Source organism: Erinaceus europaeus, chromosome 12 (assembly GCF_950295315.1).
Source record: "Erinaceus europaeus chromosome 12, mEriEur2.1, whole genome shotgun sequence".
Classification (NCBI taxonomy): Eukaryota; Metazoa; Chordata; class Mammalia; order Eulipotyphla; family Erinaceidae; genus Erinaceus; species Erinaceus europaeus.
In genome coordinates, this window is record NC_080173.1 from 25,620,719 (window position 1) to 25,646,714 (window position 25,996).

The 25,996-nt window shown below is 41.0% G+C and overlaps 2 protein-coding genes across 6 annotated transcripts in view; one reads left to right on the plus strand and one right to left on the minus strand.

The window, feature by feature from the left end:
- The window catches only part of ATXN7 (ataxin 7), a 178,071-nt gene extending 176,916 nt beyond the window's left edge, over window positions 1–1,155 (minus strand). The window contains exon 1 of one of the 5 annotated variants that reach the window (XM_060202974.1): window positions 1,016–1,155. The gene's annotated coding sequence lies outside the window, so the exon portion shown is untranslated. The other 4 variants (XM_060202971.1, XM_060202972.1, XM_060202973.1 and 1 more) reach the window with 4 other exon arrangements.
- Window positions 1,097–25,890, plus strand: THOC7 (THO complex subunit 7). The gene is made up of 8 exons (XM_007520611.3): window positions 1,097–1,390; window positions 17,852–17,969; window positions 18,873–19,000; window positions 19,371–19,457; window positions 23,149–23,206; window positions 24,569–24,635; window positions 24,720–24,789; window positions 25,562–25,890. The coding sequence occupies exons 1-8, from the start codon at window positions 1,372–1,374 to the stop codon at window positions 25,624–25,626; spliced, it is 612 nt and encodes a 203-aa protein (XP_007520673.1). The 5' UTR covers window positions 1,097–1,371; the 3' UTR covers window positions 25,627–25,890.
- The last annotated feature ends 106 nt before the right edge of the window (window positions 25,891–25,996 follow it).

The window sequence follows — 25,996 nt, forward strand, 5'->3', positions numbered from 1 at the left end:
GTGAGAAACGAGGTGGATGAATCCAACTTTTATAAGGAAACTGAAACAACCAAATTCATCCTGCATAAAGGCTTCACCCCAATACGAAGAGGCAGGATACTGGGGGAGGGAGGGGAGGTGGAAAATCGGAAAATAACTTTATGCTCAATAAACCCGGCTTCCATCCTCAGCCACACTTCTGGAGGGTAAATGAACTGTCCCGACGGAGAGCAAAATCAGTTTTTCTTTCCTCTCGCTACTCACCCCGTAAATGTTGCCATTTACGAGAAACTCGTCCAAGTTGAATCAAAGTGACTTTTGGGAAGAGATGCCAATGAGCTCGGCGGCGGCGACGGCGTGCTCCGGAAATGTGTAACACTCCACAGGAGGCAGCGCTGCGCACTGAGCCCCCCTCCCCCTTCGCTTTCAACTTCCCCTTAAGATGGGGACAGTCACACAGACGCTAGCATGAGAATGAAAGGGGGAGGCGGGGGTGGACAGACAGACAGGCGCGCGCGCACACACACAGAGACGGATGCGCCCGGTTCTTCTTTAGCCCAGACACACCGGTGCCCGGGCAGGGCTGCGGCCAAGCTTTCCCCCGTCGCTCCCAGAACTCCTCCCGGAGGCCGACAAGTTTGCTCCGTCTGTCCCCCCTTTCCCAATCCTCGGCCGAGCCCGGGAGAGCAGGGGGCGGCCGCGGGCCAGAACCTCGCCACCTGGACCCAGGGGCCTTTCGAGATCGCCGGCCGCGCCCGGCACGAGTGCCCGCGTTCGAGACCCGGCCCGGCGCGCGTGGGCGCCAACTTCACCCGGACCCTCGCGCCGCGCCCCCTAGGGGCCCCGGGTCCCGCGGCTCCCGGCTCCGCGGGGTCCCGGCGCCCCCGCCCCCTCCCCCAAGCCAGGGGGCCCCACCTGCGGCAGCACCACCGAGGGGCCCCGAGGGGCCCAGGGCCCCTTTGCGGGGCAGGCGCGGAGGTCCGAGCCCCGGCGGCCCGCAGCTCCCGCCGCCGTGGAGGCGCCCGGACGAGCTCACCTGGCGGCTGGCGGCGGCCTCCGGGGCGGACTCTGGGCGTGGGCCGGGCGGGGGCGACGGGGGGGGGTGGCGGCGGGGACCGGGGCCGCAGCCCGGGCGGCCACCGCCCGCCTGGCCAAGATCCCCACACGCGCCGGCCGCAGCCACCCCCGGGGAGTGCGGGGAGCGCGGGGAGCGCGAGCTGCGCGGGTCCCGCGGCGGCGGCGGCGCGGCGCGGCTCAGGCGTCGGAGCGGGCGGCCGCGGGCGCCGCCGCCTCCTCCTCCATGGCTGTTTACCCGGCTGCATTGTGGGAGTTTGACCTCCGCCGCCGCCAACCGCCGCCTCAGCTTGCGCCGCCGCCGCCGCCGCGTACGCCATGGGAGCCGTGACTGACGGTGAGGCCGGATCGCCGCCACCAGACCCCGCACCGCGAGCTCTGCAGCCTTCCGGGGCCCCTCAGACTCGCCCGAGACCCCAGCCGCTGCCGCGAACCCCGCCACCTCCCGGATCGGGCCCGCTGGGAGCCCCGGCCGCTCCCCGCGGCCCTCGCCCCTCCGGGAGCCCCCTGCTCGCTCTCCTCCCGGGCGCGCCGGCCGGGGGCGGCGGTGCCGGGCGCCTTGTCCCGGAGCCGGCAGCACACGTGGGGGCCCGCGGGGCCGGGAGCTGGCGGCGTGGACGAGCTGGGCGCTCGGGGCCCGGAAGGAAGGAGCCGGGGCGGCCGGTGCGGGCGATGGGGTCTGAGGGGCGGCGGCGGAGGAGGTGGAGGGCTGGGCGGGAGGCTCGGGCAGTCCGGGGAGGAGGAGAGTCTTCGGGGTGCCAGCCTGGGGCGGGGGGGCACCTGGAGGAGCCCTCTGCACATTGGAGCGGGATCCCCGGACAATGGGGTGACCCTCAGTGAAACCCGACAACTGACCCGAGGTCGGGGGTGAGCGGGAAGACTAACCGGGGACAGTTTACCCAAAAGAACGAACGGTGTCTGCACAACTCTCATGCCTGAGGCCCTGAGGTCTCGGGTTCAGTCCCCAGCACCGTCATAAGCCAGAGCGGAGCAGTGTTCTGGTATCGCTCTCATTCAAATGAAATGGCTAAAATATACATATGTACTTTAAAAAAAAAAAAAAAAGAATGGTATCTGGAGGACAATTGGATAATAGAAGTAAGGCATTAGAGAGGAGCTTGTATAAGGATAGGACTACCGAGGTGGGATCATGACCGGGAAAGATCTGTGGATATTTTCAGCTGGATTGAGACGTGGGAGCAAGTTTAGGAAGGTCGCCCCCCCCCCCCACGTAGGGAGGGTCCCTAGCTGTGGGTGTGGAGTGGGGTCCTGACTGACAGCAGAAATAAAATAGAAAGCACGTTGGGGGATGTGGTGATAGGCAGCTGGAGGGAGAAGCTAAGAAAGTATCCATTTAAAAAAAGAAAGAAAGTATCCATTTAAACGAAATTTTTGATACCTGGGGAGACACGGGGGTGGGGTGGGGGTAGCTTTAGAGGAAAGATTCACCTGTGCGTGTAGATGCCTGTGAAAAGGGCACTTGTGAAGGGTTCTCCACGGTAAGAAAACAGACAACCAGGAGAGTGTAATTGACACAGATTTGCAGGGGTGACAAGGAGTGGGGTTGGGTGGGTGGGGACTCTTGAATGTCAGTGACCTTTGTAGGGAACTAAATTTAGAACTACAGGGAACTTCATGCTTCATTCCAGTTTCATTTGCTCAATAGACACTTATCCTGTCTGGGCTAGGTCTTGGGATTACAGCCCAGAAACGACTAGAAATATATTTCCCCCTGGGCAGGGGTAGATAGCATAGTGATTATGCAAAGAGACTCTCATACCTGAGGCCCAGGTTCAATCCCCCCTCCCCCCCCATAAGCCATAAGCCAGAGCTGAGCAGTGCTCTGGTGTTCCTCTCTGTGTCTTTCTCTCTCTGCATCTCTCTCAAAAATAAAATAAATAAAATACTTTAAAAAATAAATAAAATGTTAAAAAGCTATCTAAAATTTATTTAAAAATATATTTCCCCCTTTGGAGGTCACAGTCTAGTAGTTAAGATAGGTTGGATAATTAGTTTGAGTTGTGTGTGACATGTTAGCACAGGGGAGGTTAGCACAAGTTCAGAAACTGCAGAAACATGTAACAAAGATTGCTTATCCATACTTGGAGGTTGGAAAAATCACCTTGACAGTAATACAGTAATCCAAGGGGCCGGGTGGTGGTGCACCTTGTTGAGCACTTGGTACAATGCACAAAGATCAGAGTTCAAGCCCCTGGTCCCCACCTTCAGAGGGAAAACTCTGTGTTGAAGCAGTATAGTGGCAGGTGTCTATCTCCTCTATCACCCCCTTCCCTCTCGATTTCTGGCTGTCCAACAAATAAGGATGATAGAGAACTTCTAAAAAATAATAATTACATTTTGAAGTATAAATGTAGTTGGAGGGGCCAGGCGGTGACACACGTGGTTAAGAGCTCACATTACAGTATGCAAGGACCTGGGTTCAATCTTTGGTCCCCACCTTCAATGAGAAAGCTTCACAAATGGTGAAGCAGGGCTGCAGGTCTCTCTCCTTACCTGTCTCCTCTCCTTTCTCAATTTCTCTCTGTCTCTATCCAATAATAAGTAAATAAAAAAAATTTAAAATGTAGTTGGACTGGCGTCCTTGGTGGGAAACCACAGATGCAGAAATCGCAAGGTGTTAGCAGACCTCAAAGATGACAATTCAGAAAATGGCTAGAATTTGGGGAAAGCCAGAAATTTCAAAGGGAAATAATAGGAAGCCATTAAGCACTTTCTGCTCTGGTGTGTTTTTATCAAAATTGCATTAAAAACACAGTCACCACACTCTACTATTAAGGAGAACGGAATGTGAAAAACTAAGTAGATTCCATTTCCCTTTATTTATGTCAGATGTCAGGCAGTATGCTCATTACCCCCACTTTACAAATGAGCCTGGTTTGGAGCTTGGTGGTGACACACCTGGTAGAGTCCATATATTACAATGTGCAAGGACCCAAGTCAAGCCTTTGGTCCCAAGCTGCAGAAGAGAAGTAGTGCTGCAGGTGTCTCTTTCTCTGTTTCCCCTCTATATCCATAATAATAATAATAAATAATTTTTAAAGAAGAAAAGCAACCATTAAAAAAAAAAAAAAGCCTGGTTACACACAAGTAAAGTAGCTGACCCAGGGTTGCACAGGTGGAAGGTTACTGAGTTTAGGCTCAATCCACACAGGCTGGCTCCAAGATCTTGTCTTTCATCTCCTACTGCATTGGTCCCAGTGAGACATAGTGGGAACTTGGACCAAGAGAGAATATAGAGAAATGAACTTCAGTAGAGGAAGGATAATACTGTTTTATTTTATTTTATGAATGTGTACCTCTAGTACTACTACTGTGTTTCTTCGGGTAGAAAACTCAAAAAAAAAAAAAAAAAAAGGATAGGTTTTGTCAGCATGGATGGGAAAGATAGTCTAGTAACTGTGCTGTGATTATATATCCCATCCCCCTACCCCTACTCCCATTCCCATTTTGGAGGCCACAGGCATTCTTACTCTGCCACTTAGAAACTCACATCTCATGCAGATTACCCATTCTCTTTGTGCTTCAGTGTTAATTATTTGTAAACAAGGGTAATAGCTACTTCTTAAGGTCATTTTAAGGACTGAATGCAATGAAATTTCTAAAGTGCTTTACATTACTATAAACACAGTAATAGTTCAGTAAATACTATAAAATGTAAGTTGCTTATTTCTCTGCTTTGATGCAGGCTATATTTCTTTATATGCACAAATTGCTCTTTGCCACTTCTACTGGGTGATGGCAACTATTCAAGACCTACCTCACCCATTCCCCCCTCTTATTTCTTAGAACCAGTTTATCTTACATGTATCAATCATACTATTTTCTGAATATTGTTGCTATAATTTTTTAAGATTTTTTTAAGATTTTATTTATTTTCCCTTTTTTTTTAATTTATTTGCCCTTGTTGTTGTATTGTTGTAGTTATTATCATTGTTATTGATGTCATTGTTGTTGGATAGGACAGAGAGAAATGGAGAGAGGAGGGGAAGACAGAGTGGGAGATAAAAATAGACACCTGTAGACCTATTTCACCTCTTGTGAAATGTCTCCCCTGCAGGTGGGGAGCCGGGGACTCAAGCTGAGATCCTTCTGCCGTAATGCTATAATTTTTAATACTTAGGTAATGGCATATCCCAGGAAATATTTAAGGTCGCTTACCATTATAAGAAATAAAAATAAATGTTTGGCAGGGCCAGGTAGTGGTGCATCCTGTTGAGTGCGCATGCTACCACGAGCAAGGACCAGGGTTTAAGCCCCTGGCCTCTACCTGTAGGGGGCATAACTTCACTAGCAGTGAAATAGTACTACAGGTGCCTTTTCCTCTTCCTCTCCATCTTTCCCTTCCCTCTTAAATTTCTACCTCTAACAAATAAGATATGAAAACTAGTTAAAAAGTAGATTTATGAATGTACTAGGTGGGATAATGAAAGTAACGGGGAGGGTTGTCACTTAAGTCAAATAGAGTGAGACCTCATTGGGTCAAATCTAGGATGGGCCCAGAAAGGCAGTCCAGGAAGTGCAGCGACCTGGGGTGAAAACAAGCTCTACATTCTACAGCAAAGACAAGGGATGCCACTGGGGTTTGGCATGATGGAAATGCTGGTTGGAGAAGACATTAATTTGAGAAACTGCTCTGCCTCCCAATGAAGGAGGCACAATGTTATTTTCTCTAACTACTGATGTGTAGATATTACCAGTAATAGTGTTTATAGATGAAAAACGAGGAAGTCCTGGGAAGTTAGTCACTTACTGCTTCATAGCTAGTTATTGGCAGTCATCCTCTCCTTCCCTTGCCACCCCAGCATTTTGGCTAACTGAAAAACAGTTGAGATGTTGTCACTGTTAATTTAAACTATGTTCACAGTTTGTATTCTGTATGTGTTAATTTAAAGGGTGTTAAGCAGTGATAGTACCCTGATAAAAATCATTTTAGTAGCACTTTCTGCAGTACAGAGAACATTAGGTAGATATAGTGATATGTCAGGGCAACAGATGGGAGATGCAAAAGGGGGTTGTGGGGAGCAGGATGTGGCTGTACATTTTATTTCATAGAACATGTTGTGTTGGGTTTAACAGTAGTTTTTTTAATTAAGAGACATTATGCATGAATATGTACTTGTTAACATTTGAAATAATGGTTTTAATATGCCTGTGACCAATATACCAGAATAATGGAATTGTATATTTCCCTGTGAATGCAGGGTTGATAGTGCTGCATCTATAAAAAGGAAGATGGTAATATACTTTATAGGGTGGCTTCAAGAAAGGATACAGTATACAATGTTTTGAAGTTGAGTGACCATTTAATTTGTTGTCTAAGCCAGTGCACTTTGCAGAGTGCAGAGAGATAAGAAACAAGTTAAATATCTTTTCATCAGATAGGAGCATATAAATGTTAGCTAAATATCTGTGTTATCCCAATTCCGTTTGTGGACTCACTGTTAACTAGACAGCACTTGTGGGAACAGGGGTTGTTTCACTAATGTCAGCAGATTTATCTACTGTACTTCTCATCAGGTATAGTTATCTAACAGTTAGTTACCTACTGTACCTCTACCCAGCACAGAGTTACTGATGCAGTTCAAGTACTCAGTAATGTGTTTTTGGCTAGACTAAATGATTTTCTTCTAATTTATTTTTTAATTATCTTTATTTATAGGATAGAGATAGCCAGAAATTGAGAGGGGATGGCAGGATAGAAAGGAAGAGAGACACCTGCAGCCCTGCTTCACCAATTGGAAAGTTTTCCCCCTGCAGGTGGGGACCAAAGGCTCAAACCCAGGTCTTTCGTGTGTGTGTGTGTGTGCACTTAACCAAGTGCAATACCACCTGGCCCACTGGTAAATCATTGTTCATAGCAGGGTGGTAACTTTGAACTTGACTTTTTTAGCACTGCACTCTAAACATTTAAAGAAGCCTAGAGAAAAATACAGGATCTCAGTGTTGTATTTTTGATTTTCTTTAAAATACTTGTTTTTAATGGGAGCCCTGGCGGTGGCACATCTGATTAAGGATACACATTAGCATCTCTTGGACTTAGGTTCAAGCTCTACCTGCCCCCACTCCCCATCTGTAGGGGGGAAGCTTCAGGAGCAGTGAAGAAAGTACTGCAGGTATCTCTCTACCTTCCTCTTTTATCTCCCTCTCTCTTCTCAATTTCTTTTTTTTTTAATTTTATTTATTTATTATTATCTTTATTTTGGATAAAGACAGCCAGAAATCAAGAGGGAGGGGGTGATAGAGGAGAGAGACAGAGAGACACCTGCAGCCCTGCTTCACCACTCGTAAAGCTTTCCCCCTGCAGGTGGGGATAGGGGGCTCGGTCCTTGCACATTGTAATACATGCACTCAACCAGGTGTGCCACCACCCAGCCCCTTCTCTTCTCGATTTCTTTCTGTCCAGTCACATAAAAGAGGTGGGGTAGGGAAGGAATATGCGGTGGAATAGTGAATTTGTCCTGTAGGCACTGAGCCCTAGAGTTGATAACCCTGATGGCAATTTTAAAATAATAAATAGCCAAAACCTTGAAGCAACCCAGGTGTCCAACAACAGATGAGTGGCTGAGCAAGTTGTGGTATATATACACAATGGAATAATACTCAGCTGTAAAAAATGGTGACTTCACCATTTTCAGCCCATCTTGGATGGACCTTGAAAAATTCATGTTAAGTGAAATAAGTCAGTAATGGAAGGATGAATATGGGATGATCTCACTCTCAGGCAGAAGTTGAAAAACAAGATCAGAAAAGAAAATACAAGTAGAACCTGAAGTGGAATTGGCGTATCGCACCAAAGTAAAAGACTCTGGGGTGGGTGGGTGGGGAGAATACAGGTCCAAGAAGGATTCAGAGGACCTAGTGGAGGTTGTATTATTATATGGGAAACTAGGGAATGTTATGCATGTACAAACTATTGTACTTACTGTTGAATGTAAAACATTAATTCCCCAATAGAAAAAAAAAATCAGAGTAAAAAAAAAAAGAATAAAAAAAATAAAATAAAAAATAGTAATAAATTATACATATACACACACATCACATCACAGCACCACTCTACAGTTTGTGCAGCTTTCTCCAATGCCATGGTGTTCCCATGTGGTGCCAGCACTCAACCCCAGGGTTTTGTGCATGGTTAAGATGCATCCTCTCCTGTGTAAGCTATCTCCTGGCTTCATTTTAAATTTTTTGGAATTTAATTTTCATTTAATTTAAGTACTTTGGCAGCAGCATCTGATTAGCACTGGTTCAAGTATCTTACAAGAGATCATTATTTACATGGAAGAATTAAAACACCTTGCTTCTTGTTCTTTCCACTTAGTTTTTTGTTGTTGTTGTTTATTTGTTCTGTTTTGTTCTGTTTGTCTTAACATTGTTGTCCTTAAATTGTTTGCATGATTAAAGTTTCTTTAAAGGAGGGGCTAGGTATTATTCCATCAGAAGGAACCTAACAGTAAGTGGGATATGCATAATTCATCTGAATACAGTGCTGATCCTGTGATTAACCTAACATGAATCTGCATGCACACTGTTCTTTCCTGACTTTCTATCTCCTTTTAATAGGTTCAGGTCAAGCCAGTTTTGTTTTTCTTGTTAGCACACAGATTTATTTATTATAATTTTAGTACAGAAAAAAATTGAAGAAAAATACATTAAAATGGCCAATAAGTCTACTACAGTCACTGCTTTTCTTCCCTTCCTTCTTCCCTTCCTTCCTTCCTTGATCCCCCTCCTGGAGGCAGTCACTATAAATTGGTTCTTGTGTACACTTCCAGAATGATTTTCTTAATGGTTATAAAAGATTTCTTAATGGTTATAAAAGATTTCAAAGCACCTTCACTGGCATTAAAAATTTGAGTCCCACTCTCCTCATTTCCTGTGACATTTAATTTTGGACAAGTAGTTTTCAGCTCTTTTGTGATTAAAATAGGGGCAATGTCTATTTTTTGGGCTATTGTGTGGATTAAGTGATTATCATGTAAAAGATATTAGCATATTGTAAGCCTGAAGTGTCTCTTGGTTGGTATGCCAGTGTGTGTGTGTGTGTGTGTGTGTGTGTGTGTGTGTGTGTGTGTGTGTGTGTGTGTGTGTGTGTGCATGTGTACACACTTTAAAATGTTATATAAGATGACTAGGTGGTGCACCCAGTTGAGCACACACATTATGTGTAAGGACCTAGGTTTGAGCCCTACTCTCTACTTGCAGGGAGGATGCTTCGTGAGCAGTGAAGGTCTGCAGCTGCCTAACCTCCCCCTCCTGTCTCAGTTTCATTTATTTATTTATTTTCTCTTTTGTTGCCATTGTTGTTTTTTATTGTTGTTGTTGTTATTGTTGTTGTTGTTGATGTCATCATTGTTGGATAGGGCAGAGATAAATGGAGAGAGGAGGGGAAGACAGAGAGGGGGAGAGAAAGACACCTGCAGACCTACTTCACCGCTTGCGAAGCAACTCTCCTGCAGGTGGGGAGCCGTGGAACCGGGATCCTTATGCCGGTCCTTGTGCTTTGCACCACATGCACTTAACCCACTGCGCTAACGCCTGTCTCAGTTTCTGTCTGTCCTATTAAATAAAATAGAAAGAAAAGGAAAGAAGTGGCCACTGGGAGCCGGGAGTGCTGGTACCCAGCCCCAAATCAGTACCAATTTAATTTTTTTTTTTTTAATAAAATGTTAGGGTAGGGTAAATAGCATAATGGTTCTGCAGAGAACCTCATGCCTGAGGCTCTGAAGTCCCAGGTTCAACCCCCACACCACCATAAACCAGAGCTGAGCCGTGCTCTGGTAAAAAATAAAACAAAGTAAAATAAAATAAAATAAATTGTTACATAAATGTCTACACATGCTTTCATAGTATAATTTTATAATTAATGTTATATCTTAGAGCTTTTTATTTCATTCTTTTGTATGAATGTGCAGTATTCTATTTTAAAGACTAATCTATTAAGCATTAAGTTTTTTTCATTGTTTGTCACTCTTGCAAATAGTGTTAACAATGAAGATATTTGTCCTTTTTTTAGATTTTTAAAAATTTATTCCCTTTTGTTGCCCTTGTTGCTTTATTGTTGTAGTTATTATTGTTGTTGTTGATGCATTGCTGTTGAATAGGACAGAGAGAAATGGAGAGAGGAGGGAAAGACAATGGGGAGAGAGATAAGACACCTACAGACCTGCTTCACCACTTGTGAAGTGAATCCCCTGTAGGCTCGATCAGGGATCCTTGCACTTTGCACCACATGCACTTAACCCGCTGCACTACCACCTGACTCCCAGTGAAGATATTGGTAATAGATAATCTTTGTTGCTTGTGAGAATAATTTCTAAAAGACAAGTCAAAGGGTATGTGTATCATAAGTTTGATACATGTTGCACATGACCCTGGTAACCAGGTGGTCTTTCCTTTTCTTTCTTTTTACTAGCGCATTGCTCAGCTCTGGTTTATGGTGGTACAGGGGGATTGAACCTAGGACTTTTAATGAGTCTGTTTGCGTATCCACTATGCTATCTACCCCCACCCTCCAGCTGGTTTTCTATTACAATCCTGTCAGAAATTATTGTCTTTACTGGGCTTTCCTCATTTTTTTTTTCCTTTCTTATTTATTTGTTGTGGTCCTGTTTTGTTTTGAGGTAGGGTTAGTGAAGTAGAGAGAGTAAAACACCACAGCACTGAAGCTTCTTCACTGTGGCAGCTAGCAGGGCTGAAACCTGTGTCCTGCAAAGCAATACATTAAAAATACATTTAAGTGAGCCATTTCACCAGCCCCATTTGCTTTACTTTTCAGTTTACATCCAGAGTGTTTAGGAACATCAAGAAAAAAACCCATGGTGGGGTTGAAAGGCCAACAGAACACCTTGCTAAACTGATATTAGAAAGGAAATGCTAATCTGCCTGGTAGATAATAGGCTTGCTATTTCTTAAAAGCCAGAGAGATTGTAGTGCTGTGAAGTCTAGCTGTTGGGAAGACTCACTGGAGGTAGACAGATCAGCTTTAGGAGGAAGTTACATAATAGTAAGGCTCTTGTAGCTGCTTGTCAAGCCTTGACCTGTCCCTAAAGAAGTTTCTGAAGTTGGTGGCCCATTCTATCCCAGACTGTTTTCCTCTCTTTTTGAACATTTTCTCTTAAGATGTTCTGAACGCTTGATTTATAATCAGGGTTTTAATAGCTACTGTGACAGAATAACAGTTATGGGTTTTGAGAGGAATGTTCATCTCAGTTTATAAGAAATTATCCTTTCCATGCTAACATGAGAACACTACTAAAATGGCTGTGTCATCTGATGACCAGAAGCTTGGAAATTGAAAGTTGGTCTAGAGACTATAGAATCATTTCTCCCTGCCTTTCCACGTGTAGAAAAATCTGAACCCTTGAAAGGACTTTTTAAAGCATATATATATATATATAATTTTATTAGATAGAGTTCAGGAAATTGAGAGATGGGAGGAGGTAGAGAGGGGAAGAGATGGAGACACCTGCAGCTCTGCTTTGTTGTTAAAATTCAGAGGCTCTAGCTGGCCGGGCTAGCTTCACAGGCGGGTAACAGAGACGACCAGAGACATACGGCTGGGCAGGGAAGCTGTATTTCTTTATTCAGGAACAACAATTCATAAACTAACCCAAACTAATCACCAAACAGAACTCTGCTGCCTCTTTCCCCCACGACGGCGCCAAGCACTCTCGAACTCTGAAACTCTGGAACTCTGGAACTCTCTCGGGGTTCCTTGGGGCGGGGCCAAGCGGGCCCGCGAAAATAGCAGGACTGATCCAATTTTCTTGGCAGGGGAGAGCTAGAACAACCCAATGTAAAGCATACAACACTGCTTCACCATTTGTGAAGCTTTCCCACTGCAGGTAGAGAACAGGGACTTGAACCTGGGTCCTTGCATACTAATGTATGCACTCACCCAGGTGTATCACCTCCTGTCCCCTTGAAGCTTGTTTAGTATCATAAGAAACTTTATATTCTTTGGAGCCACAGGTTGACATATAAGACAGGGAAAGATTTTAAAATTCATCTGTTTTACAAGTGGTATTTGCTTATCTGCATACATATATCATAACTGATTTTATTTTTTTATGAGTCACTAGGAAATGGATTTGGAATTTGTGCACTGGTAATACTATTGGTGAGCAGCTCCCATAGGTCAACTTTTCCGTCCTTATTTTAGATTGAAAGCAAGAGGAGAGGAGAGAATGATAGCACTACTCCATGGTCCATGGTGCTCCCATGTGGTACCAGCCCTCTGCCATAACTAATTTTAAAGTGAGTCTGAAGGCAGACATTTTGCAGGTGCAGTGTGGTCCAACATACTGAATCCAGTAGAAAAACTTTCTACATACCTACAGTCAGGTGGAAAACCACCACCCTCATGACTGATGTTAAGTATTTGGTTTAAAGATTCTTTTCAGATGCGCTTGATCCTGAGTGACTAAAGAAAGTAATCATGACAACTAAGGAATGATGTTGACATCAGTCCAATAGTTTTTAATCCCTCTCTACTGTTCCGATAGGGGATATCAGACCTGCCTGAAGTGTTAACATTAACGTTCAAATTGCTTGTAGAAAACTTCAAGTATAATAATTTCTGTAATATATGCAATAAGGAAAAGATGTTATGAAGATATGATAGATGAAGTGTCATTGAAAATAATAGTATAATGTCAAAACACAGTAGAAACTGTCAACAGAAGTCCATCTTAAAATCTAAAAAGAACATTGTTTACAAAGGACGGCTAGAAATACCAAGATCTTGCATTATGAAGCCTGCGACAGCACAGTCGTGGTAAATTAGCACTAGATGAAACTTTGTATGCATACGTGAATAATCCCTATCCACGCAGAATTATAGATGTATCTGTAGCTATGTATTCAACATTTACTCTTTTAACATTTTTAGGAAAGTATAAGTTGTGAATTAAATTTAACAACAACAAAAAAGTATATTTTTTGTCCAAATGTGACTAGGCCTAATGTTCCTCTGTGTGCGTTCCCTAAAGTTTCACAACCTTCTTGCAAAATTGATAATTCTCATTTTATAGGTGAAGTACATTTAGGCTACACGTACATAAACATTACTGTGTGGAACTAAGACAGCAACCTAATTTTTTTTTTAACTTGTGCTTGGGGGGCTTGGAGGTGTTCATAAAACAATATTCTGAAATGAAAAATGAGTAGGGCTGAAGTAGGAGAAGGGCCTGTGACTGTCTTGACAGGAAATCCCCTGTGTAGCCAGAGCTGGTCAGACCACACGCCTACTCATGAGCTGGCATTAGTGACTACTTTTTCCTAACCAAGTCACTACTCAGCCCTGCCCTACCTTGCAGGACCTGTGATTCCCATCTCCTCAATCTCAGTTCATGCCATTTTAACTCCTGGTACATATGCTTTGGTGGCCTCTTACCTAATCTCCTTGTTTTTATGCTCTTCCCAATTGCTTTGTATTTTGCACACTGCCTTCAGCTTAATCCTCCTAGAAAGCCCTGCCCATGCATCTCTATAAGCTTCTGTTTGCCCCACAGCAAGGTCAAAATCTACTGGTAGGACATATATGTACATTTATGTTGTTGCCTTTGCTCATCTAACTATACAAAAAAAAAAAAAGTTCTCTTTATTTCGAGAGACAGACTGACTGACTCAGGACCATCACTGGTACATGCAGTGTGGGGATCACTCCTGGAATCTCAGGCCTATAAGTCCTATGCTCTACTAGTTGGCCTTTCCATACCTGCTCACTCAGCTTTCTTGCACACTAATGAACTCATACCCCAGGTGTATTCTTTATTCCTCACCTCTGCTTACAACTTTCTTCTTGCCTGGAGGATAGGGAAAGGACTTTTTAGTGTTCTTTGGTTTCATCTGTAAAGCAAAGGGGTGTATGCATGTGTGTATATATCTTCCAGGGTTATTGCTGGGGCTCTGTGCCTGCACTATGAATCCACTGCTCCTGGAGGCTTTTTTTTTTTTTTTTCCCATTTTATTGAACAGGACAGAGAGAAATTGAGAGAGATGGGGAAGATAGGGAGAATCCTTACTCGGGTCCTTGTGCTTCACATATGTGCTCTTGACCCGGTGTGCCACCCACCACCCAGCCCCCAAGGTGGTATATATCTTTAAAACAGATTTGTACACCATCCAAATATATATAGATTTTTTTTTTCTTTTTAAACCAGAGTTCTACTCAGCTCTGGTTTGTGGTGGTGTGGATTAGGGTTAAGCCTGAGATATGAGTCTCTTTGCATAACTATCCTGCCCTCCCCCACACACATATAAATGCTTTTATGTAGGAAAAAAAATAAGAAAGTGACTGTATTGGACTGGTTAGGTGGCTCACCTGGGAGTGCAGGTTTAAGCTTAGCCCCTACTGCACTGGATATGGTGTCTTTCCCTTTCGTCCTCTATCTCTTGCTAGCTGAAAAAGATCCCAGCTGCACCATTCTCTCCCCTCCCCTCCTCTCCCCTCCTCTCCCCTCCTCTCCCCTCCTTTCCCCTCCACTCCCCTCCCCTCCTCTCTCCTCTCCTCTCCTCTCCTCTCTTCTCCTCTCCTCTTCCCTCCTCTCCTCTCTCCCCTCTCCTCTCCTCTTCCCTCCTCTCCTCTCCTCTCCTCTCCTCTCCTCTCCTATCCTCTCCTCTCCTCTCCACTCTCCTCTCCTCTCTCCTTCCCTCTCCTCTCTCCCCTCCTCCTTCTCCCCCCTCCCCTCTCTCCTCCCCCCTTCTCCCCTCTCCTCTCCCCTCCTCCATTCTCCCCTCCTTTCCCCTCTCCTCTTTTCACTCCACTCCCAACCCCCCTGTCCATCCCCCCCACCTTTCTCTTTCTCTCTGCAAAAGTCAGCCTGGAGAAGTGAAACCCCAGTGATGAAAATTAATTTTGTGACTGCTTTGGTATTGGGTATATTGAAATGTACACACACATATATAGCTGTGAAATTATACCCCTGAATTCTTATAATCTTGTAGTCAGTGATAAATCACTTATATAAATGAAATACAATGATAGGGAATCAGGCGGTAGCGCAGCAGGTGAAGCGCATGTGGCATGAAGCCCAAGGAGCAAGGACCGGCTTAAGGATCCCGGTTCTAGCCCCTGGCTCCCCACCTGCAGGGGAGTCGCTTCAAAAACAGTGAAGCAGGTCTGCTGGTCTATTTCTCTCAACCTCTCTGTCTTTGCCTCCTCTTTCCATTTTTCTCTGTCCTATCCAACAACAGCGACATCAGTAACTACAACAATTTAAAAAAACAGTGGCAACAAAAGGGAGAATAAATATAAAAAAGTTAAAAAGAAACAGAATGATTAAAAAAATATATGTGGGTGTTTGCAGCAAGGGAGCGGCCGGGCTCAGCATGTAGAACAGAGGACATGCATACTTGGGACCCAGACTTTGTAGTTGGCACTACATCTGCCAGGGTGGTACTGTCAGTCCTTTAAAAACTGTGAATTAGGGAGTCGGGCTGTAGCGCAGCAGGTTAAGTGCAGGTGGCGCAAAGCACAAGGACAGGCATAAGGATCCCGGTTCGAGCTCTGGCTCCCCACCTGCAGAGGCGTTGCTTCACAAGCAGCGAAGCAGGTCTGCAGGTGTCTATCTTTCTCTCCCCCTCTCTGTCTTCCCTTCCTCTCTCAATTTCTCTCTGTCCTATCCAACAACGACATCAATCATAACTACAACAATAAAGCAACAAGGGCAACAAAAGGGAATAAATAATAAATAAAAAATTTTTTAAAAAAACAAAAAAACCTGTGAATTAATTAATATTGCTAAGCATTTTGACATGTATTGCTTTTCTTTTGCTTAATGCTTCTGGCCATTTTATCACCAAAAAAAAAAAAAAAAAAAAAAGTTGGTCCAGAATAGTAAAGTCCTGGTGATGACAAAAGAAGAAGAATAAAATAAAAAGCAGCTTATTTAATGTGAGCAATGTGACATATTTGGATATAGGAACACCTGTGATACCATCACAACTTTCACTTTCAAACAATAGAAGTACATCAAGTATTCATATTGTTAAAAAATCAAATATAGGGGCCAGGTGTTGACGCACCTGGTAAAGTACACATTCTATAATGCCTGAAGACCAAGGTTCAAGCCCCCATTCTCACCTGCAGAAGGAAAGTTTCCCAAGTGGTACAGTAGTGCTGCAGGGGTCTCTATCTAGCTCCTCCTTCTCTCTCAAATTTCTCTGTCCCTATCCAATAAATAAATAAGCCAATTACTTATTTATATTTATTTATTTATTTATTTTCCCTTTTGTTGCCCTTGTTTTTCATTGTTGTTGTAGTTATTGTTGTTGTTGATGATGTCGTCATTGTTAGGACAGAGAAATGGAGAACAGAGGGGAGAAAAAAGATAGACACCTACAGACCTGCTTCACTGAAAACAGTAGTTTGTACTTTTAAATGTAAAATTAAAGCCCCTCATGGATCTGTGTATTAAACAATTTATCAGAGCTATGAGTGAGAACAAAATCTAATTCTAAAAATGTTTATCTGATGTAGTTACAGAATAGACTTTAAAACCAGAGCCACACGCCTTCCAAAGTTTATCTCCGCTACACCTGCGCTCAAAATTCTTCTGCCTACGCACAGGAACTATTGTTTAAAGTCTTTACTATTGATTCATCATGCAGACTCTCCAGGAATTGTTCACACTTTAATGTATTTGTTTAAAAAATAATACTTGTACATGGTAAAAACCAAACTCTACAAATGCATATAAGAAAATCAAATATTGTCTCAACCTCTATCTATAGTCCCTCTTGCCAGAAACAACCACCATTACAGATTCCTTAGGCATCCTTCCAAAGATCTCTCTGAATCCACAACACATGTGTGATAGGGGTGTATACACAACACAGCCTCCCCCCCTTTCTATACAAATGGTTCTAAACTATTTCTCTGCACCTGCGTTGGTTTCATTTTATTTAACACAGCTAGAGGGACTTATTGGCATCAGGGTATACAGTCATAATATTCTTTTGGCTGCATAATATTCCGTTATATGAATTTTCATAATCTAAGCGGTCTGTTACTGGTAAATATTTAAGTTTGCAATCTTTCAACTACAAACAACACTGGTAAATTTTTGTACATTTATTCTTGCACATGGGTCCCCTTGTGTCTATGGTGTGTGCATTTTAAATAGTCTTTGCTATTAATTGCTCAGTGGTCTAACAGAATGTAACAGCTTACTTTCCACTAGTGTATGTAAATGCAACTTCTTAACACCTTTGTCACTGCTTTTATTACCGAGCCTTTTGATCTTTGCTAGTCTCATAGATGAAAATATTTTCTTGTGGTTTCAGTTTTTGTTTCTTATTTTGAACCAGATTATTTTGTCTAGCAAGAACACTTAAGTCTAGGCTGCCATATTTATGCCATTAATCATTTGTAAGAGAAAAGTACGATAGCATTAACTACATTACACTTCAATATTTCTTTTACTTAGATAAATGGGGTGAGGGCAGCAGTGGTGGTGTACCTGGTTAAGTGCAAGAAACTGTGCAAGGACCTGGGGTGTGAGCTCCCGCTCCCCACCTGCACGAGGAAGCTATGCAAGTGGTGAAGCAGGCCTGCGGGTGTCTTCTCTATCTCCCTCTCCCCTATCAATTTCTCTTTGTTCTATCAAATATAAAATGGGATGGGGGGAAAAAAAGGAAAAGATGGCCAGCCAAGCCCCAGCAACAGGAGACAAAAAAAAAAAAAAAAGATAAATGGGTAGTTATATTGGATATTTTTTCCTGCTAGTTACCAAGAGTCAACCATTTTAATTCATGCCATTCTTCTCTCTTCCAGATGAAGTCATACGAAAGCGTCTCCTTATTGATGGAGATGGTGCTGGAGATGACCGTAGGATCAATCTGCTAGTAAAAAGTTTCATTAAATGGTGCAATTCTGGATCCCAGGAAGAGGGGTATTCTATTTTATTGTGCTTCTGTGTCATTCTTGTGGTATGATTTTAAGCCATATATTGGATCTATTATTATTTCAAATTTTCACTTAAATTTAGATGACCAATGGAGTCAACTCTCAATTGAGAGTGGATATTTCTGTCTTTACTTCAGAGACTTGCTTTGTATTTATTAAAATGTACAGAAGGGGCCTAGTAGGTAGCTCAGCCTGTTAAGGAAACCAACTTGTATCCTGAAGGCCCCAGAGAACAGGCGCTGCAGGTTCAATCTCCTGCACGACTTTATGCCAAAACTGAAGAACTTCGCTTGTTTTCTCATATTCCCTCTCATAGTAAATAAATCTAAAAAGAAAGTAGTAAAATGTGCAGAAAGCAAAGGGGTAACAAGAAATGAAGATTAACTGTGACTCATTATTATGGTCATTTTTCAGTAGATAGGTACTTAACAAGAAAAAATACCTAGGTGACAAATTTTAATGTGCCAGTAAAATATTGCTCTGAGGGTTAATATAAATAATTTTAAATTGTATTTTTCCCTCACTTGAATTAACTTCCATGTAGATGAATAATTAATTACATAGAATGAAATCACTGTGAGAACGCAATTGTGAAAGTCAAAAACATGATTCAAAGCATATAAAAGGTCTTCTAAACAGAATTTAAACAAATCATTGTTTGAATTGTTTATATTTGATAAGAACAGCAGTACTATCTTTGTAAGTAAAGTCATTTACAAATTGAAGTGCACCACATTTGGGGGAAAAAAAGGTCAGTTATTTTAAATTATTTCAAATAAAACAAAATATTCTCTCAGAAGTTATGATTTAGTCATCTGCCTATCTTACAACAATTCAGCTTTCACAATCCACAAAAAAATGTCATTCTTTTTTTCCTCTCTTTCATTAGGTATAGCCAATACCAACGTATGCTGAGCACACTGTCTCAGTGTGAGTTTTCAATGGGCAAAACATTGCTGGTATATGATATGAATCTCCGAGAAATGGAAAATTATGAAAAAATTTATAAAGAAATAGGTAAAAGCAGTAGTTATTTTGTTTGATCTGAATCTCTGAGAAATGGAAAATTGTGAAAAAAATTTATAAAGAAATAGGTAAAAGTAGTTATTTTGTTTCAACCGTAATTCAGTTTTACTACCTAAAGGAAGCAGTATCTCTTAATATTTTTCTTTGTTTAGAGGCATAACAATAACAGCATTAATAGAAAGACCACAATTAAATGCTAATTACAAAATGCATTTTAAAATGATAATTTAGGTTTCAGCTATTTTTAAAATGCCAATATTAATTTTATTAGGAATGAAACTTTTTAAAGACATTTTAAAATTGAAAATGAATATTATACATAACTATGTCTTTTTTTTTAAAAAAAAAACACTTTATATAGAATGTAGCATTGCTGGAGCACATGAGAAAATTGCTGAATGCAAAAAGCAAATTCTTCAAGCAAAACGAATAAGAAAAAATCGCCAAGGTAAGGGCTTTGTGGGACTTAGTGCATAAATACTTTATTGCTAACTAGAATTTCATGCATTTTTAATACTGTGAGGTAAAAATTTGCAGCTAGAACCAACATGAATTACAAAATACTTACATTTATATTAGAAACCAATATAATTTTTTTAAAAATCTAATAGTAAAACAAAGGTCATACTGAAAAAAATTGTTAAATTATGTTGAGTTTCCAAGTATTTCCTAAGTTTTTCTTGTTTTCTTCTTACTTTTTTTCTCCTCTTAAGAACCCTGTGCTTAACTGATGTTATGGTTAATCAGCAAGGTGATTATACAAAGATGAGACTGTTATTTACTTTAATTTTTTTTTTTTACTAGAGCACTGCTTAGCTCTGGCTCATGGTGGTTCTGGGGACTGAACCTGGGACTTTTGAGCCTCAGGCTTAAAAGTCATTTTGCATAGTCATTATGCTATCTCCCCAGCCTAGGGTAATTCTTCTTCTTCTAGCGTTTGCCCTTCTTCCGTAGCCAGTCAACAGTGTCAGGTTGAGCCTGATATAAAGTTTCGAGACCTCCTTTGAATCTGGAGAGGTGGCAGTCGTTGACTATGTGGGTCATAGTCTGTCTGTAGCCACAGGGGCAGTTCGGGTCGTCTCTGGCTCCCCAGCGATGGAACATAGCGGCGCACCGGCCATGGCCTGTTCGATAGCGATTGAGGAGGGCCCAATCATAACGTGCTAGGTCAAAGCCAGGTTGACGCTTGCAGGGGTCTGTGATGAGGTGTTTGTTCTTTACCTCAGCTGACTGCCAACTCTGTTTCCAAGAGTCTGGAACAGAGAAGTTCAGTGTAGGTGTAGGGGACCAGATTGGGTGACGAGACGTCAAGCGTTGGACAGGGTGGGCGAAGATATCCGAATATATTGGCAGGTCCGGTCGAGCGTAGACGTGGGAAATGAACTTAGATGATGCCGCATCCCGACGAATATCTGGCGGGGCGATGTTGCTAAGAACTGGCAGCCATGGAACCGGGGTGGAACGGATGGTTCCAGAAATGATCCTCATGGAGGAATATAATTTGGAATCGACCAAGTGGACATGGGGGCTACGGAACCATACTGGGGCACAGTATTCTGCAGTGGAATAGCATAATGCCAGAGATGATGATCGCAGTGTGGAAACGCTCGCGCCCCATGAGGAGCTGGCCAGTCTTGCAATGATGTTATTCCTCGCGCCCACCTTTGCTGCAGTTTTTATGAGATGTTCGTGAAATGACAGGGTGCGATCGAGAGTAACGCCAAGATAGACTGGCTGGGCTTCATGCCTTATTCTCGTATCACCAAGCTGCACATTAAGCTCACGCGAGGCCGAGGCATGGTGTAGATGGAAAACAGATGATACTGTTTTTTGCAGTGCTAGGGATTAGTCGCCATTTTTTACAGTAATCCAAAACAGAAGATTCCGGGTGCATCTGGGTGACAAGTCTAGCAGATGGAGACTTGTCTCAAGTGGCCTCCCCCAGGGCTCTGTTCTGGCTCTTACGCTATTTAATATTTACATCAATGACCTAGGGTGATTATTTTAATGAAGTACTTCTAGTAAGATTTCATTAAAATTCAGTTTTATAGAGTGGGGGAGATAACATTATGGTTATGCAAACAGACTCTCATGCCTGAGGCTCAAAGTCCCAAGTTCAGTCCCTTAATCACCATAACCAGAACTGAGCAGTGCTCTATTATTTCTCTCTGTATTTCTCTCCACTTCTCTCAAAAATAAAATAAATAAAATAGTTTTAATATTATTTTAAAAATAATATTATTTTTTAATAATTTCAGTTTTAATAATTCAGAGTCGGGCGGTAGCGCAGCGGGTTAAATTCCGGTGGCACAAAGCACAAGGACGGGCAGAAGGATCCCGGTTCGAGCCCCCAGCTCCCCACCTGCAGGAGAGTCGCTTCACAAGTGGTGAAGCAGGTCTGCAGGTGTCTATCTTTCTCTCCCCCTCTCTGTCTTCCCCTCCTCTCTCCATTTCTCTCTGTCCTATCCAAGAATGATGACATCAATGACAACAACAATAATAACTACAACAATAAAACCAGGGCAACAAAAGGGAAAATAAATAAATAAATTCAGTTTTATTATCTCTTTTTTTTTTTTAATTCAGGCATATCTTTATGGTACATAGGAGCTATTTAAAAGATTTAATGCTAGGAACAATTCTATCATGTAAATTGAAAGATTGAAGAAATATAAAATAATTGTGTCACCATATGTATGAAAAACTAGGAGGAAATAGAAAATGTTGATATTGTGGACTTTTATGAGTTTATTTAGCACTGAATGTATTTATTCAAAAGTTTTATTAATAAGCAACAGGGTAGGGGGAGGGGAACAGGAACCAGAGCATCACTCTGACACTTGCAATGTTGATGATCAAACTTAGGACCTCATGTTTGTGGGTCCATTGCTTTATCCATTGTGTGCTATCTCCCTGACCACCAAAATATTAACAAGTGGATTTTAATGAGCTAATTAAGGTGATTTTACATTACACCCCAATAAATAGTTTTTAAATGTATTTATTCACTTATCTATTGTACAGAGACAGAGAGAAATTGAGAGGGGGAAGGAAAGGCAGAGAAGGAGAGAAAAAGAGTTACCTGCAGACCTGCTTCCCATCCCAGCTTGAGAAGCTTCCGTCCTGTAGGTGGGGACCAGGAGATTGAACCTGGGTCTTTGTGCATAGTAACATGTGCTCAGCCAGATACACTACAGCCTGGCCCACCAACAAATGCTTGTTTTAAAAGAAGATATTTAATTCCTTATTTTTAAAAGCTGATTTTGGATTCACTCTAAAATGTATGTGATAATGTTTAGTGGTCAATTTACACCAATATATTTAAGATGTTATAGCAACTTAGTTAATAATTGAGTTCTAAATACCTTAGACTATTTTTGCTGATAAATGAGATTTTTCAGTGAATCTTTCCACTCAACACTTCATAAGAGAGTTTAACAGGGAGTACTTTACTTACCTTAGAGGTCTCAGTGGGAAGAAGCCAGGCTTCTTAATTCTAAAACACTTCTAACTCTTTGAAATCTTTACCTATAGAATGAGTGAGAAGTATAATTTGCTGTTGTCTAAGATACATGAAATTAACATGAACATAGATTTATCTGGTTTTCCCCTTCTCCCCCCACCCCCCACTTTTTTTTTCTTTTGTTGGGCAAGTGAAATAAAATCCTTTTTACCTTATCAGTCCCTTTTATGATCATTGATGACCTAAGTTCACTTTTGTTTACATTGGATTCTTGTGTTTTGCCCTGGTAAATAAATGGAGGGAAAAAAGAATGGGAACAACATTTCCTGTATGGATCACTTCTGAAATCATGAATCATTTCATTTTGAGCTGAATCAAATGAAACTGACAATACTCTTTCACTGCTTTCATTTCTTTATGTACTAGAAAAGTTGATGGGAGGGAGTTGGAAAAACAAGTGAAATATATATATATATATATACATTTCACAAGTAGAAAAATCAGTCCTTAAATGACATAGTGGGGGTTGTATTGTTAAATGGGAAACTGGGGAATGTTATGCATGTACAAACTATTGTATTTACTGTTGAATGTAAAACATTAATTCCCCAATAAAGAAATAAATTTAAAAAAAAAGAAAAATCAGTCCTTAATTTGGTATTTTTATATGTTTCAGAATATGATGCTTTGGCAAAAGTGATCCAACATCATCCAGACAGACATGAGACCTTAAAGTAAGTTCATAGTTTTACTTTGAAAGAACTAATATTTATACATAAATGTCTATATACTAACCTATGCATTCCATTTTTACAGGACTACAATGTTTCAAAAGTAATATTAAGTATTTTGAATGTAGAATACTGATTAGATTTCTTCCTTTTACATTAGTGTTACAAAATAAATTCATACAGTGCCTATATGAATGGATTATGGTCAGATTACTTAGTAGAACTCTAAGTAGTAGCTAAAATAATAATAATAATAAACTAGAATATATTTTCTAATCACATCTCAAAATTAAAATCAGTGGGGGGAAATGCCATAATGAATATTAAATGGTTTCTTCTCAAGTTTGTGAAATATACACAATAACCATTTATAAAGTGATGTTCCCCAGTAGTGTAGATATACGGTAAATTCATGGGTACAAATATGTACATTAGAAAGAACTAGAATGATATAGTGATTACCTAAAAGGTGGGTAGAGAATGAAAAAAAAATGCCTGGGGCAGAGGCCTAGGGTATTTCAGCTTAATTTGCATAGTGTTACTTCTTTTATCTAAACCCCTCCACTCCCATCAACCCCCCCCAAAAAAAAAAAAAAGACTAAGTGACTAAGTATGGCAAAATGTTAAAAGTTATCAGTTTGGGAGTTTCTTACTCTGTGTGTACTTTACTGTAAAAACCCTCAAAATGTAATTTTAATGAAAATAAGTGCATTATTAGGAGTTAATATGATTTTTTTTCCTTATTACTTTTTATGTAGTAATTTATGAAATCTTTAAGGTCAAATCCAGAGTTTCATGTATACACTCTACCACTGAACCACCATCTCCCTAGCCCAATTTTTAATTTATGTTATTTTTGTTATATTTCTTTTCTGAGAAGTGAAAAAGAAAAGACCTGGGGATGGGATGAGGTGGAGGTGGGGTAAAGTAGAGAACAAAAGCACTGCTCCACCATCCATGGAATTCTACCATTTTGTGCTATTGTTGTTGCTCTTGTGTGGTACTAAGACTCAAACCTAGGGCCTCCTCCCACCCAGGCTCACTCATTTTTACTCTTGAAAATCTCGCCATACACATGAACCAAGGTCAGATCTGGTCCTCGCCATACCAAGGGGAATGTCAGTACTGTGGCATCTTTCCTTTTCTCCCTGTCTCACTGTCACTATCACTCTATCTGAAAATATTTGCTCAGAATGGTGAAGCTTTAGCAACCAAAAAATAAAATATCACCATAATGAGCTATAGCTCCTTATCCCTCTTATTTAAATATTGTTTAATAACTACAAAGTTAGATATTAATTGTGAACTCTGTTTCCCCTATTAGCAAAATATAACACTTTTTCATTCTTTTTTTTTTTTTTATAGGGAACTGGAGGCTCTGGGAAAAGAATTAGAACATCTTTCACATATTAAAGAAAGTGTTGAAGATAAGGTATTTGAACATACTTGTTGGCTTTGTGATATATATATATATGTTTAAAGATCAAATGTACTAACTTTTTTCTTGTTAATGCAGCTGGAATTGAGACGAAAACAATTTCATGTTCTTCTTAGTACTATTCATGAGCTGCAACAAACATTGGAAAGTGAGTAGAAATTCATAAATTTTTACAAGGACTTTTAAATGATCCAGAGACATGCCTTCTAAAGTCTTAGATGTCTTAGAGCATACCTTCAATTTTAGAGGATAGTAGAAGATAGTTATGCTGTTCAACTGTCTGAACATATGCAAAAAAGCCTCAATTTGAAATAGTATAGAATTTAAATACATGTGAGTAGTTTAAATTAAGAGAGATTTAAGGCTGATAGTATCTGTAATTTTTCTTGGTTTATTAGATTATTTGATATAAAGTAACTTCAGAACTCAGGCACTGATAAATGAATGAAATAGCCAGTGCATAGTAAACACATTTGCATACTCTGAACAGTGAGTATGTTGTTGATCTGTAAAATTGTTCTTTATATTGATTACTATCACTTGGAAATTTCTGTAATATCTGGTTTGATCATTTTCAATAAGTCTAAGTTATATAGATATATAGATATTTACATACACATATGTAAATCTGCCACATTTTACATTTTGATTAAACTAATCAGTAGCAATCAAACCACATTAGTCCCAGTTCCCATATGCCAATAATCATACTGTAAATAATCATAGTAATCCTGCAATAAACTGGGAGGAAAAAATTACTTGTTTGAGCTAAGTACAGTTCTAGGCTGCCATTTTGCTATTATTATTATTATCGCTTTAAGTATGTTTGCTAGTAAATAATAATAATAATAATGTCCCTGTGTATTCATTAACTTTAGCAAGTTTACTAGGTTCTTAATGTCTTTTTTCCTCAATTGCAGATGATGAAAAGCTCTCAGAGGTAGAAGAAGCTCAAACAAGCATGGAAGAGGATCGTAAGCCTTAGACAGACCAATCACTTGCTATTCCCAAGATTCTTGAAATAGCAGTATGATCTTAGTACGTTTAGAACTTGTTGTGCTCTTAAGATATTTAGAGTTTTCACAGTTAATCTAATCACTTTGCTTTTAGACATTAATGCAGAGTTCATTCATATTTATTTCACAAGGAAAAATGACTTCAGACTATTTGTTATTGAATATCTTTTTTATTCTTAAATGTGAAAGGTTGAAAGCAACATCCAAATGTTCAATAAAATTTTCAAGCTAGATATGTTTGTCTTCATTAGTATACTAGATTGTTTTAACTAATAAGATTGATTTGCTTACAAAACAAGCTGGAGATTGTGATATAGTGACATTTCTAAGATGTGTGTG

What these genes read in the sequence shown, in the direction of transcription:
- THOC7 (XM_007520611.3), top strand. An exon ending in TCTGGATCCCAGGAAGAGGG is followed by an intron (nt 17,970 to 18,872) that starts GTATTCTATTTT and finishes CTCTTTCATTAG; the next exon opens with GTATAGCCAATACCAACGTA. An exon ending in GACAGACATGAGACCTTAAA is followed by an intron (nt 23,207 to 24,568) that starts GTAAGTTCATAG and finishes TTTTTTTTATAG; the next exon opens with GGAACTGGAGGCTCTGGGAA.